Below are 11969 nucleotides of genomic sequence, written 5' to 3' on the forward strand. Positions count from 1 at the left end.
ACTTGGTTGACCCACAATTGCCTCCTAATTGATGAAGTTGGTTATATTCAATGAAAAAAGGGTCAAATATACCTATAGTATATAGGAAATAGTTTAAATATATACATTGGGTCCAAATATACCCTTCAGTTATACTTTCTGTCCAAATATATCTTTCTCATTATACTTTAACACAAATTTACTCTTAATTTTATCGAGGGATATACCCTTAATCTATCATAGAAATTTACCCTTGAATAGATTCTTTTGCTGAAGTCGCCTTAAATCCGCTTAAAGAGGATAATGTTGTAGGTTGGTTAGTCCTACTCCCTAGTGAATACCTTAACACATGTTGTTTGGCTTGTTGGCTGTTACTACATGATGACAGTCAAAAAAAGAGGCAAGCTAGTTGGCATGCATTTTATGGACCTCATTGGTCATGAATATTTGTCAAAATGTCTAGAAGGAATCATAGAGGGACCACTATGCTACTTCCAAGAGAAGATATTTTCCACAATATGAAATATTTTTGGAACTTTTTTAAAGAAAATTCTTTTTGGAGTTTTCATAATGTATATTATTAAGTTACAATTAATGTACATGTATACATAATCTCATAATTAGACCTATCAAAACATTGTAACAAAGCCAACGGTACGCTTTTAACAAGAAACATCACGGTTTATTCGAATAATATAAATTTTAAGCAAAATCACAATTCACTAAATTCTAGATACATCTATATGCCCAAATAAGAAAAAAAAAAGAAGAGAAAATGTCATAATACATGATACATCTTCCCCATATATACACAATGTTAAATTTAGATTATTATTTCCTTTTGGCACTAGAGTTGTTTTCCTGAGGCGAACCTTGTTCTTTAGACACTTTACAAGTATATTTTCCCAAACTTTGTTTCCCCGAACTGAACCTTGACTTTGGCATTCGAAAATGTAGCATCCAAACAGTGCTCAAGCTTTTTAATTCTATTTTCAATGTTCATGGTGTTAGCACCCAAGCTTATGGAGCAACACACAAGTAGTGGCGGAACCAGGATTTTCAATAAGGGGGTTCAAAATTCGAAGGAGTAAACATACGAACTAATCTAAGGGGGTTCGACATCTATTATATATATCTAAAAAATAATTTTAACCATGTATATATAGTAATATTTTCCGCCGAAGGGGGGTCGGATGACCCCCTAAAGACATGCTCGCTCCGCCCCTGCACACAAGTTTATATTCCTATAAAACCAAAAACTAGGAAGATGTAGCACTACATAGACTAACCAATAACCATCTTCACTAATATAAATAGTTCAAACTAAAATATTCAAATTCACAGAGAGCACCATGGAAATTAAGAACATGTTACACCATGACAACAATCAGAATAAAAATTGATAGGAACTTTAGTTACACAGAGAGCAAAATTTAGTATCTTAGTGCATGCACATGTACTTTGGTAATGAGAAATGATAGGATAATCAGATTTAACAATCACAAAAAGCTTATACTTTTTCTAAAATAGGAGACAGTCCTACAATATCTAAAGACAGTGCAGTACGAACAAACGGGGATGGATCTGATGATAGTACTTGAGACAAAATTATGCAACTCTTATAACTAATTATTGAAAGCTCCTTTAATTTGAACAGTTAAATAGACAGCCTGAGGAAAGGAAATAATAATACAACTCACAAATAATGATAAGAGCACAAACTTGATCCAACAGTGTGACATATATAGTTCAAGAAGTTCATTTGCAACCATGCAACGAACTCGCCAAGCTTTATCCTATTAACTAGGGGAAATGGCCCGTGTGAACATGGGTCCAACATAATATGTATAGTTTATTAATATTCTAAATTTATCTAATTATTTAGGAGTATAGTACGCATTTGAGAAAGTGCTTTTGGATCTTGATAGTCAAATTTTAGAAATTAAAGTAATAACCACATTGAATTGTACCAGATCAATTATTAGGTTTCTTTAATTAAAACTATAGGTTAGATATATTTTTATTTTATAAAACTAAATATAAACTATTATTAAAATTGACAATTAGTATTTCATATAATAATTACTTAATGAAAAAATATATTATACGAGTTTTTTCTCCTTAATTTGCTAAAATGAACAAGTGTAAGAGAATTTTTTTAATATAAGATTCAAATTAATTTTTTATTTATTTATGCTATTAATTATAATTAATTGATTTCATAAAAAATCCCAACAAATTGCAGGGTAACATTTTCATCGATTCGTATTATTGGTTCTCCTCATTATTTATTTATTTCCACAAATTACTTTCTCAGTATAACTTTGAAGTATATATTAACTTGTTCAATTCTATTTATCATATTTATCCATTAAGAAAATAATGATTAATATGACTATTTTATCACATTACTCCTATTAATTAATATTTAATATTAGGTGTTGAAAAATAATTTAGAGAATAAGTAATTAATATTAAAAATAAAATACAAGAAAATAATTGTCCTCACTTGGCATTTTAATTTTAACAAGTAAAAATAAATTTTATCTTTATAATAATGAACAAATAAAAATTAACACACAAAAACTAATGGGACCCATCCTATCTGCAGCTTCAATGGAATTTTAGGGGTATGCTTTGTAATTAAGTGATAAAAGGATGGGCTTTTCTTAGAGCTCTTGATGGAGTCTAATTAACAAAGCATAAAAGACAACTTTGCTAAGCAACTTTATTTTGTAAAACCTTATAAAGACTTTAATATCCTTAAACTTTTATTTAATACCAATAAACTAACATCTTTGTAATTAAGTGATAAAAGGATGGGCTTTTCTCAGAGCTCTTGATGGAGTCCAATTAACAAAGCATAAAAGATAACTTTGCTAAGCAACTTTATTTTGTAAAACTTTGTAAAGACTTTAATATCCTTAAACTTTTATTTAATATCAATAAACTAACATGTTGAAACTCTTTTCTACTATGTGGAAATGACATGTGTCAGCACGGGCCCAACATTATATATATATATAATGTTCTAAATATATTTAAATTTCTAATTATTTAGGAGTATAGTACGCCGTGAAAGATGTTTTTCAATCTTGATAGTCAAAATTTAGAAACTAAAGTGAGTGTAACAAATCAATTATTAGATTTCTTTAATTAAAACTATAGGTTAGACAGATTTTTATTTTATAAAACTAAATATAAAATATTAATAAAATTGACAATTAGTAATTCATATAATAATTACTTAATGAAAAAAAAAATTCTTAATTTGCTAAAATGAACAAGTATAAGAGAATTTTTTTAATATAAAAAACAATTATTTATGCTATTAATTATAATTAATTGATATGAATTGATTTCATAAAAAATCCCAACAAATTGCAGGATAACATTTTCATCGATTCGTATTATTGGTTCTCCTCATTATTTATATATTTCCACAAATTACTTTCTCAGTATAACTTTGAAGTTTGAAGTATATATTCCCTTTTTACAATTTTATTTGTCACATTTATCCATTAAGAAAATAATGATTAACATGACTATTTAATCATGTTAATGATACCAAGTTTGTCACGACCCAAATTGAGTCATGAGTGGCACCCACACTTCACTTCCTAAGTGAGTGGACCAAGGACTCTAAACCCCACATATACCAATAATTTAAGTACGACTAACAACGATAACGCGGAAGCCAAAACTTATTAAAGTAACCAATCAAATAAACCTCTAAAGTCTATTACATATTATCCCCAAAATCTGAAAGTCATCACATAAAGGACATCTGTTCTTAACATATCAAGTCTAAAAGTATTAGAGACCCTAAAATAAGTAAATACGATGGTCCATGTCCGAAATTCAAGGACATCACGCCATAACTGAGAGAATCCAGCACGAGCTAGAAGGAATAGCTCACCCTGAAATCTGATGTGCTGGAGACTGGCTAGGGTTGAGGGCGAGTCGAAGTCGATGGTACACTTGCTGCATTTCACAAAAGAAAAACGAAGAAAACACAAGTAGGGATCAGTACAAGGAACACGTACTGAGTAGGTATCATCGGCCAACTCAAAATAGAAACTAATATACAATGAATAATAGTATAAAGTCAACTATTGCACTTAGCAGGTGATAAGAGACCACAACATGAACAAGTAACAGTTGAAGCAAGTACGTAATCAATCACAATATCCAGCACACACACAAGGACTCATGCCTCTACATCACACTCGTTTGGGAAATGCGTTCATTGAGATTGAGTACATTAAGTTAATTCAATATCTTTTTCCTTTAAGGTTACTGTGTCGGAACGTGACACTCCGATCCAATAATACCGTGTCGGAACGTGACACTCCGATCCAAAAATACTGTGTCGAAATGTGACACTTCGATCCAAAAATACTGTGTCGGAATGTGACACTCCGATCCAAAAATACCGTGTCGGAACGTGACACTCCGATCCAATAATATTATTAATTTATCATTTATTATCACTACTTTTCAGTTCATTAATAATATTACATCAAGCCCTCTTTATTCAAGGCATAACTTCAATAGAGAGGTTTTTCAGATTATAAATCTCACGGTCTCAGGATTTTAGACCAATCACAAACCACACAACCAAGCCACATAATCACACAATCAAGTACATAGAGAACTTCACAATATCATTCAATGCATATCAATCGCTATTAAGAGTTTATCTATCAAATAGAATAAACCATAACCTACCTCCACCGAAGAACTGACGTCAGGCAAGCTACTTCTCCAAAGCCTTTCCTTTCCTCAATGCCTCCGAACCTTTCCAATCTATCAAGTATATATGCATAATTTGTAAGTTAACAAGCCTATAAACACTCATATTATTCTATGTCCCTCCTATACCCAAAAAGTCACCTAATTCTATAATCAACTTCCTAAAGTTCAAACCTAAGGGTAAGTCTTAATTCCTCCCATTAGCATAACTTTAATGTAATTCATATAATATACTACACCTTATATTTAATTACCTCTATCTCAATCTATCAAATTTTAGTTTATAATATGGTAAAACTGAAACCACTGGTCACGATACCAGTGGCAGCCAACTCATAAAGCCACAAAATAAACTAACCAATGAAAACTAATGTAACACGGAAACCCATGAAACCCATTCCAAAATATGGACATAACAGTGACAATTTAATTCCATAAAACTTCCATCTGCAATCCACTCTTCAACTCAATAAACAATAGTTTACCACTTATTGTTTTAGTACTTCACAATAGTTTAATCAACCCAACCAAAGTTTGTCCCTTAAATTTAAGAACTAACATCTAAACTTCAAGGAAATTCAATCATTTATTTAGAATATAAAATGACCCATCTTATCATTATTATGATCCCTAAGGCAATTTTCTTAACTCAATTAAATAATCTCATTGGAAATCAGCCAATCCGTGGGAGACAAATTTGTCTCTCACAATCTCACACTCAACGCCATTAACCACCAAAATTCAACCTACCACTACTACTGAAACCTCGTTCTTTTCAATTTCCTATCTAATAGCAATAATATAATAATAATCATAAAGCCTTTGTTCATATTCACAAAATACATATTGGATTTTGGATTTACCTGAAGTACTCGTCGGCCTCTCTGCAATTTGTATCGCTGTAGTTGAAGTTCTGTTGAGTTTCTAACTCACGATGGAAATCCCTAATTATTCTTAAGCCTAATTATGGGGTGGTAGAAGTGGCCCACTATTTGTTTTAATGCTATCTTCTATAACCACCAACTAACTTAATTATAAAAACTACCCCACTAATTTCATAATTGTAGTTACGAATAGTCCAAAACACTCATTTAAAATCTATCGGAAGAGTATTTTATACAATAAAAAGCTCTAGTACTCAAAACGACCAAATGAATCGTTACAGTAGATACCAATTTACCCATCGTTCGTCCTCGAACGATCAAAAGAAGGTGAGGGTAAGAAAGGGTACCTGAATCGACAAAAAGGTGTGGATATCTTTCATGCATATCAGCCTCACTTTCCCAAGTGGACTCTTCAACTGGCCGATTCTTCCACTGAACCTTGATAGATGCAATCTCTTTTGACCTCACTTGCGAACCTCTCTATCTAGAATAGCTACAGGCTCCTCCTCATAAGACAGATTCTCATCAAGCAGTACTGAATCCCAATGAATAATGTAGTTTCTATCACCATGGTATTTTTTCAGCATGGACACATGAAATATCGGGTGCACCCCTGACAACCCTGGAGGCAAGGCCAATTCATAGGCCACCTCCCCCACGCGCTTAAGAATTTCAAATGGCCCAATGTACCTCGAACTAAGCTTACCTCGCTTACCAAACCGCATCACACCCTTCATGGGTGAAACCTTTAGCAAGACCTGCTCACCCTCCATAAACTCCAAGTCCCTGACCTTCCGATCTGCATACTCCTTCTTCCTGTTCTGAGGTGCTAAAAGCTTCTCCTGAATGAATTTCACTTTCTCTAATGATTCTCTCAAGAGATCAGTACCCCAAGGCCTCACCTCAAATGAATCAAACCATCTAATGGGAGACCTACATCTCCTCCCATACAATGCCTCAAATGGGGCCATATCAATACTCGATTGATAGCTATTGTTGTACGAAAACTCTGCTAAAGGTAAGAATTGATCCCAATGACCACCAAAATCTATCACGCACGCACGAAGCATATCCTCCAACACTTGAATTGTTCGCTTAGACTGTCCATCAGTCTGAGGGTGAAATGCGGTACTAAGATCCAATCTAGTACCTAATTCAGCATGCAAGGTCCTCCAAAAGTTAGAAGTAAATTGCGTACCTCTATCTGATATGATGGAAATTGGAACTCCATGCAATCGAACAATCTCACAGATATAGAGTTTGGCTAACTTTTCTGCACTGTAAGTCATCTTGACCGGAACGAAGTGAGCAGACTTAGTTAACCTGTCAACAATTACCCAAATAGAATCAAACTTACCCAATGTCTTTGGAAGACCAACGACAAAATCCATTGCAATTCTTTCCCACTTCCATTTCGGAATGGGCATTCTCTGAAGTGTCCCTTTAGGCCTCTGATGTTCATACTTTACCTGCTGACAGTTCGGACATTGGGTAACAAAATCAACAATGTCACGCTTCATTCTACTCCACCAATAATGTTGTCTCAGATCACGATACATCTTGGTTGCACCAGGATGTATAGAATTCCTCGAACTATGAGCCTCTGCAAGAATAGTATGAATCAAGTCATCAACACGGGGCACACACACCCACCCCTTAATTCTCAAGACACCTTCCTCATCAATCACAACCTCCTTAGCATCTCCCCGCAACACCATATCTCGAATTCGACTCAGCTTCTCATCCTCAAACCGCTTTCCCTTAATCTTGTCCAGAAAAGAAGATCTTGCCTCCACACAGGCCAAAAATCCTCATTTTTCAAGTATTTCCAGCCTCATAAAGTCATTAGCCAAAGTTTTCACCTCTCTAACCAATGGGCGTCTAGAAACCTGTAAGTGGGCGAAACTACCCATGCTCCCTGCTTTTCTACTTAGGGCATTTGCCACAACATTAGCATTTCCCGGGTGATATAAAATAGTAATATCGTAGTCTTTCAATAACTCCATCCACCTCATCTGCCTCAAATTCAAATCCTTCTGGGTGAACACATATTGTAAACTGCGATGATCTGTATACACTTCACACTTGACCCCATATAGATAATGCCTCCACTGTTTCAATGCAAATACAACTGCAGCCAACTCCAAATCATGGGTTGGATAGTTACGTTCATGCACTTTCAATTGCCTTGAAGCATAGGCAATTACATTCCTCTTCTGCATTAGCACTGCACCCAAACCAGAATAAGATGCATCACAATAAACAATGAAATTCTTACCTTCCACGGGCAAGGCAAGAATCGGTGCAGTAGTCAACAAGGTCTTGAGTTTCAGGAAGCTTTATTCACACTCATTCGACCATACAAATGGAACATTCTGCTTGGTCAAATTGGTCAACTGGGAAGCAATGGAAGAGAATCCCTGTACGAATCGGCGGTAGTTGCTAGCTAAACCAACAAAGCTCCTTACGTCTGAAACATTAGTAGGCCTTACCCAACTCTTCACTGCTTCAATCTTAGAGGGATCCACCATCACTCCATCCTTAGAAACCACGTGCCCCAAGAAGGACACTGAATCGAGCCAAAACTCACACTTGGAGAATTTGGCATAAAGCTTTTTCTCCCTCAACAACCCCAATACAATTCTCAAATGCTCCTCATGTTCCCTCCTTCTCTTCGAGTATATCAGGATATCATCAATGAATACAATAACAAAGAGGTCTAAATATGGCTTAAAAATTCCGTTCATTAGGCTCATGAAAGCAGCAGGGGCATTCGTAAGCCCAAAGGACATTACTAAGAATTCATAATGCCCATACCTGGTTCGAAAAGCAGTCTTTGGCACGTTCGTTGCCCGCATTTTCAATTGATGATAATCGGACCTCAAAATCAATTTTAGAGAATACGAAAGCACCCTGTAACTGATTAAACAAGTCATCAATGCGAGGAATGGGGTACTTGTTCTTACTAGTTACCTTATTCAGCTGCCTGTAGTCTATGCACATCCGAAAACTACCATCCTTCTTCTTCACAAATAAAACTGGAGCACCCCAAGGAGATGTACTCGGTCTAATAAAACCTTTACCTAACAATTCTTGAAGTTGGGCCTTTAACTCCCTTAACTCAGCTGGGGCCATTATATAAGGTGGAATGAAAATGGGGCGAGTCCCCGACTCCAAGTCAATACAAAAATCAATATCTCTATCTGGTGGCATACCAGGTAGGTCAAAAGGAAAAACATCTGTAAACTCACGGACTATCGAAACAGACTCGATTGAAGGCACTTTGGAAGTATCATCCCTGAGATGTGCCAAGAAGGCTAAACAACCCTTACTCACCAACCTCTTAGCACGAAGACAAGAGATAATACGAACTGGGGCGGGAATATAGTCACCCTCCCACACTAGTGGATCTATCCCAGGCTTGGCCAAGGTCACAGTCTTAGCATTACAATCTAAGATAGCAAAATTTGGAGAAAGCCAAGTCATATCCAAAATTACATCAAAATCAACCATCTCTAGAATAATCAGATCTACATAAGTCTCACCCCCCACAAAAGTCACAAGGCAAGACCTATACACCTTTTCCACTATCACAGACTCACCAACAGGAGTAGAGACACGAATAGGCATGTCAAGCAAATCACAATGCAAATTAAGACCAGTAGCGAACGAGGAAGATACATAAGAAAATGTGGATCCAGGATCAAACAATATAGAAGCCATGCGATCACAGACCAGAAGAGTACCTGTGATAATAGCATCGGATGTCTCTGCCTCTGACCTCCCGGGGAAAGCATAACAATGGGCCCTATCACCTGTCTGTCCATTGCCTCTGCCGGGCTGCGCTCCAGTAGTTCCAACCTGCCCGCCACCCAGGTTGAACTGGTGACCACTATTACCTTGGCCACCACGTCCTCCAAAATGACGGCCTCTACCATGACCACCTCTACCTCTAATTGCTGGGGATCTGTAACTCTGATCGTACCGAGCCTGACTCTGCTTTGGACAATATTTCTTGATATGTTCGGCCTTTCCACATCCATAAGAAGTCCTAGAGTCGAGTGTAGGTCTCTGTGAAGACGAAGAAGACTGGAGGTAACCCCCAAACTTAGAAAAAGGTTGACTAGTCCGCAACGGACCCTCAACTGAAGCCTGCAATGAAGACTGAATAGGACGGGGTGGATAGCCCCCTGAACTCTGCCCTTTGGAGTACGAACCACCAAACTCACCTTCCTTACGAAACCTTTTAAATGTTGACACCTTGGTGAAGTCATCCAGCTTCACCCCCTCTACCTCTATCACAAAATCAATCACTTCCTGAAAATATTTTACAGAAGCAGCTACCTGTAAAGCTGGGATCTGCAAATATGACCTCAATCCCTTTACAAAGCGGCGAATCCGCTCTTGCAGACTGAAGCAAAGCTGAGTGGCATACCTGGATAACGCACAAAATTTAGCCTCATAAGCTGCAACAGACATCCTTCCTTGCTCTATGTTCAGGAACTCATCTCTCCTTCTGTCCCTCAAAGTCTGGGGTATGTACTTCTCCATAAATAAGCTAGAAAATGATGTCCAAGTCATAGGTGGTGCCTTTTCTGGTTGACACTCCACATGAGACCGCCACCACATTTTGGCATCCCCTTGAAACTGGTAGGTCACAAACTCAACACCGAATCACCCCACTATGTCCATCTTATGTAACAACTCATGACAATCCACTAGGAAATCATAAGCATCTTCAGATTCAGTACCCTTGAAAACTGGAGGTTTCAGCTTTAAGAACTTAATAAAGAGATCATGCTGGTCACTAGTCATTATAGGCCCTGTAGTCAATCGGGGAAACGTGCCTGTTTCCAAGGACGCATCCATGCGAGGAGCCACATCGGCTACATGTTGTACTCCCTGAACTTGAGGTGCTAGTGAAGAAAATGCTGGGGGTGCCTGCCCCTGATCAGATAACCCGCTAAGATAAGTGAGAACCTGATTAATCATCTCTGGAGTAGGCTGGGGTGGTACTTCCTTCTCTTGAATCTGCTCATCTTCCCCTTCGTCACTCTCTCTCACTACCTCGTTAGTCGGTGGATGAGTCACCACTCTATCCCTAGCTGGACCAGGTGTTTGTCCTCTGCCGCTAGTGGGCCTTCTCCCGCGACCTCTAACACGGCCTCTTGCCACTGCTCCCCTTCTAGCTGCAGCCCCAACAGTTGGCTCAGGCGTACCCGGTCTTGCCGGTGTTGGTGTTGTCACACCTGTTGCTCTAGTTCCGACCATCTGCGAGATAGAGTGAAGAAGGTCAGATACCAATTTGTATCACCTAGATACCAATTTGATTCAAGTAACAGCAGAAAGAAAGAAAAATGTGAGTTTTCCTAAAGTCCTATAGCCTCTTGAAGAAAACTAAAGGCGTCCCCGTACCATTCCGCAAGACTCTACTAGACCTGTCCTTGTGTGATGAGATCATCGAACCTAACGCTCTGATACCAAGTTTGTCACGACCCAAATTGAGTCATGAGTGGCACCCACACTTCACTTCCTAAGTGAGTGGACCAAGGACTCTAAACCCCACATATACCAATAATTTAAGTACGACTAACAACGATAACGCGGAAGCCAAAACTTATTAAAGTAACCAATCAAATAAACCTCTAAAGTCTATTACATATTATCCCCAAAATCTGAAAGTCATCACATAAAGGACATCTGTTCTTAACATATCAAGTCTAAAAGTATTAGAGACCCTAAAATAAGTAAATACGATGGTCCATGTCCGAAATTCAAGGACATCACGCCATAACTGAGAGAATCCAGCACGAGCTAGAAGGAATAGCTCACCCTGAAATCTGATGTGCTGGAGACTGGCTAGGGTTGAGGGCGAGTCGAAGTCGATGGTACACTTGCTGCATTTCACAAAAGAAAAACGAAGAAAACACAAGTAGGGATCAGTACAAGGAACACGTACTGAGTAGGTATCATCGGCCAACTCAAAATAGAAACTAATATACAATGAATAATAGTATAAAGTCAACTATTGCACTTAGCAGGTGATAAGAGACCACAACATGAACAAGTAACAGTTGAAGCAAGTACGTAATCAATCACAATATCCAGCACACACACAAGGACTCATGCCTCTACATCACACTCGTTTGGGAAATGCGTTCATTGAGATTGAGTACATTAAGTTAATTCAATATCTTTTTCCTTTAAGGTTACTGTGTCGGAACGTGACACTCCGATCCAATAATACCGTGTCGGAACGTGACACTCCGATCCAAAAATACTGTGTCGAAATGTGACACTTCGATCCAAAAATACTGTGTCGGAATGTGACACTCCGATCCAAAAATACCG

At 37.5% G+C, this 11969-nt stretch overlaps 1 protein-coding gene across 1 annotated transcript; it reads right to left on the minus strand.

Moving 5' to 3' along the window:
• Positions 1-6082: 6082 nt before the first annotated feature.
• Positions 6083-10247, minus strand: LOC125869680 (uncharacterized). Its single transcript, XM_049550136.1, has 6 exons — positions 8702-10247; positions 8436-8611; positions 7966-8290; positions 7704-7845; positions 6678-7403; positions 6083-6557 (listed from the first exon to the last, which is right to left on the minus strand). Exons 1-6 carry the CDS (start codon positions 10245-10247, stop codon positions 6083-6085), a joined length of 3390 nt encoding a protein of 1129 aa, XP_049406093.1.
• Between the last annotated feature and the right edge of the window lie 1722 nt (positions 10248-11969).

Source organism: Solanum stenotomum, chromosome 7 (genome assembly GCF_019186545.1).
Source record: "Solanum stenotomum isolate F172 chromosome 7, ASM1918654v1, whole genome shotgun sequence".
NCBI lineage: Eukaryota > Viridiplantae > Streptophyta > Magnoliopsida > Solanales > Solanaceae > Solanum > Solanum stenotomum.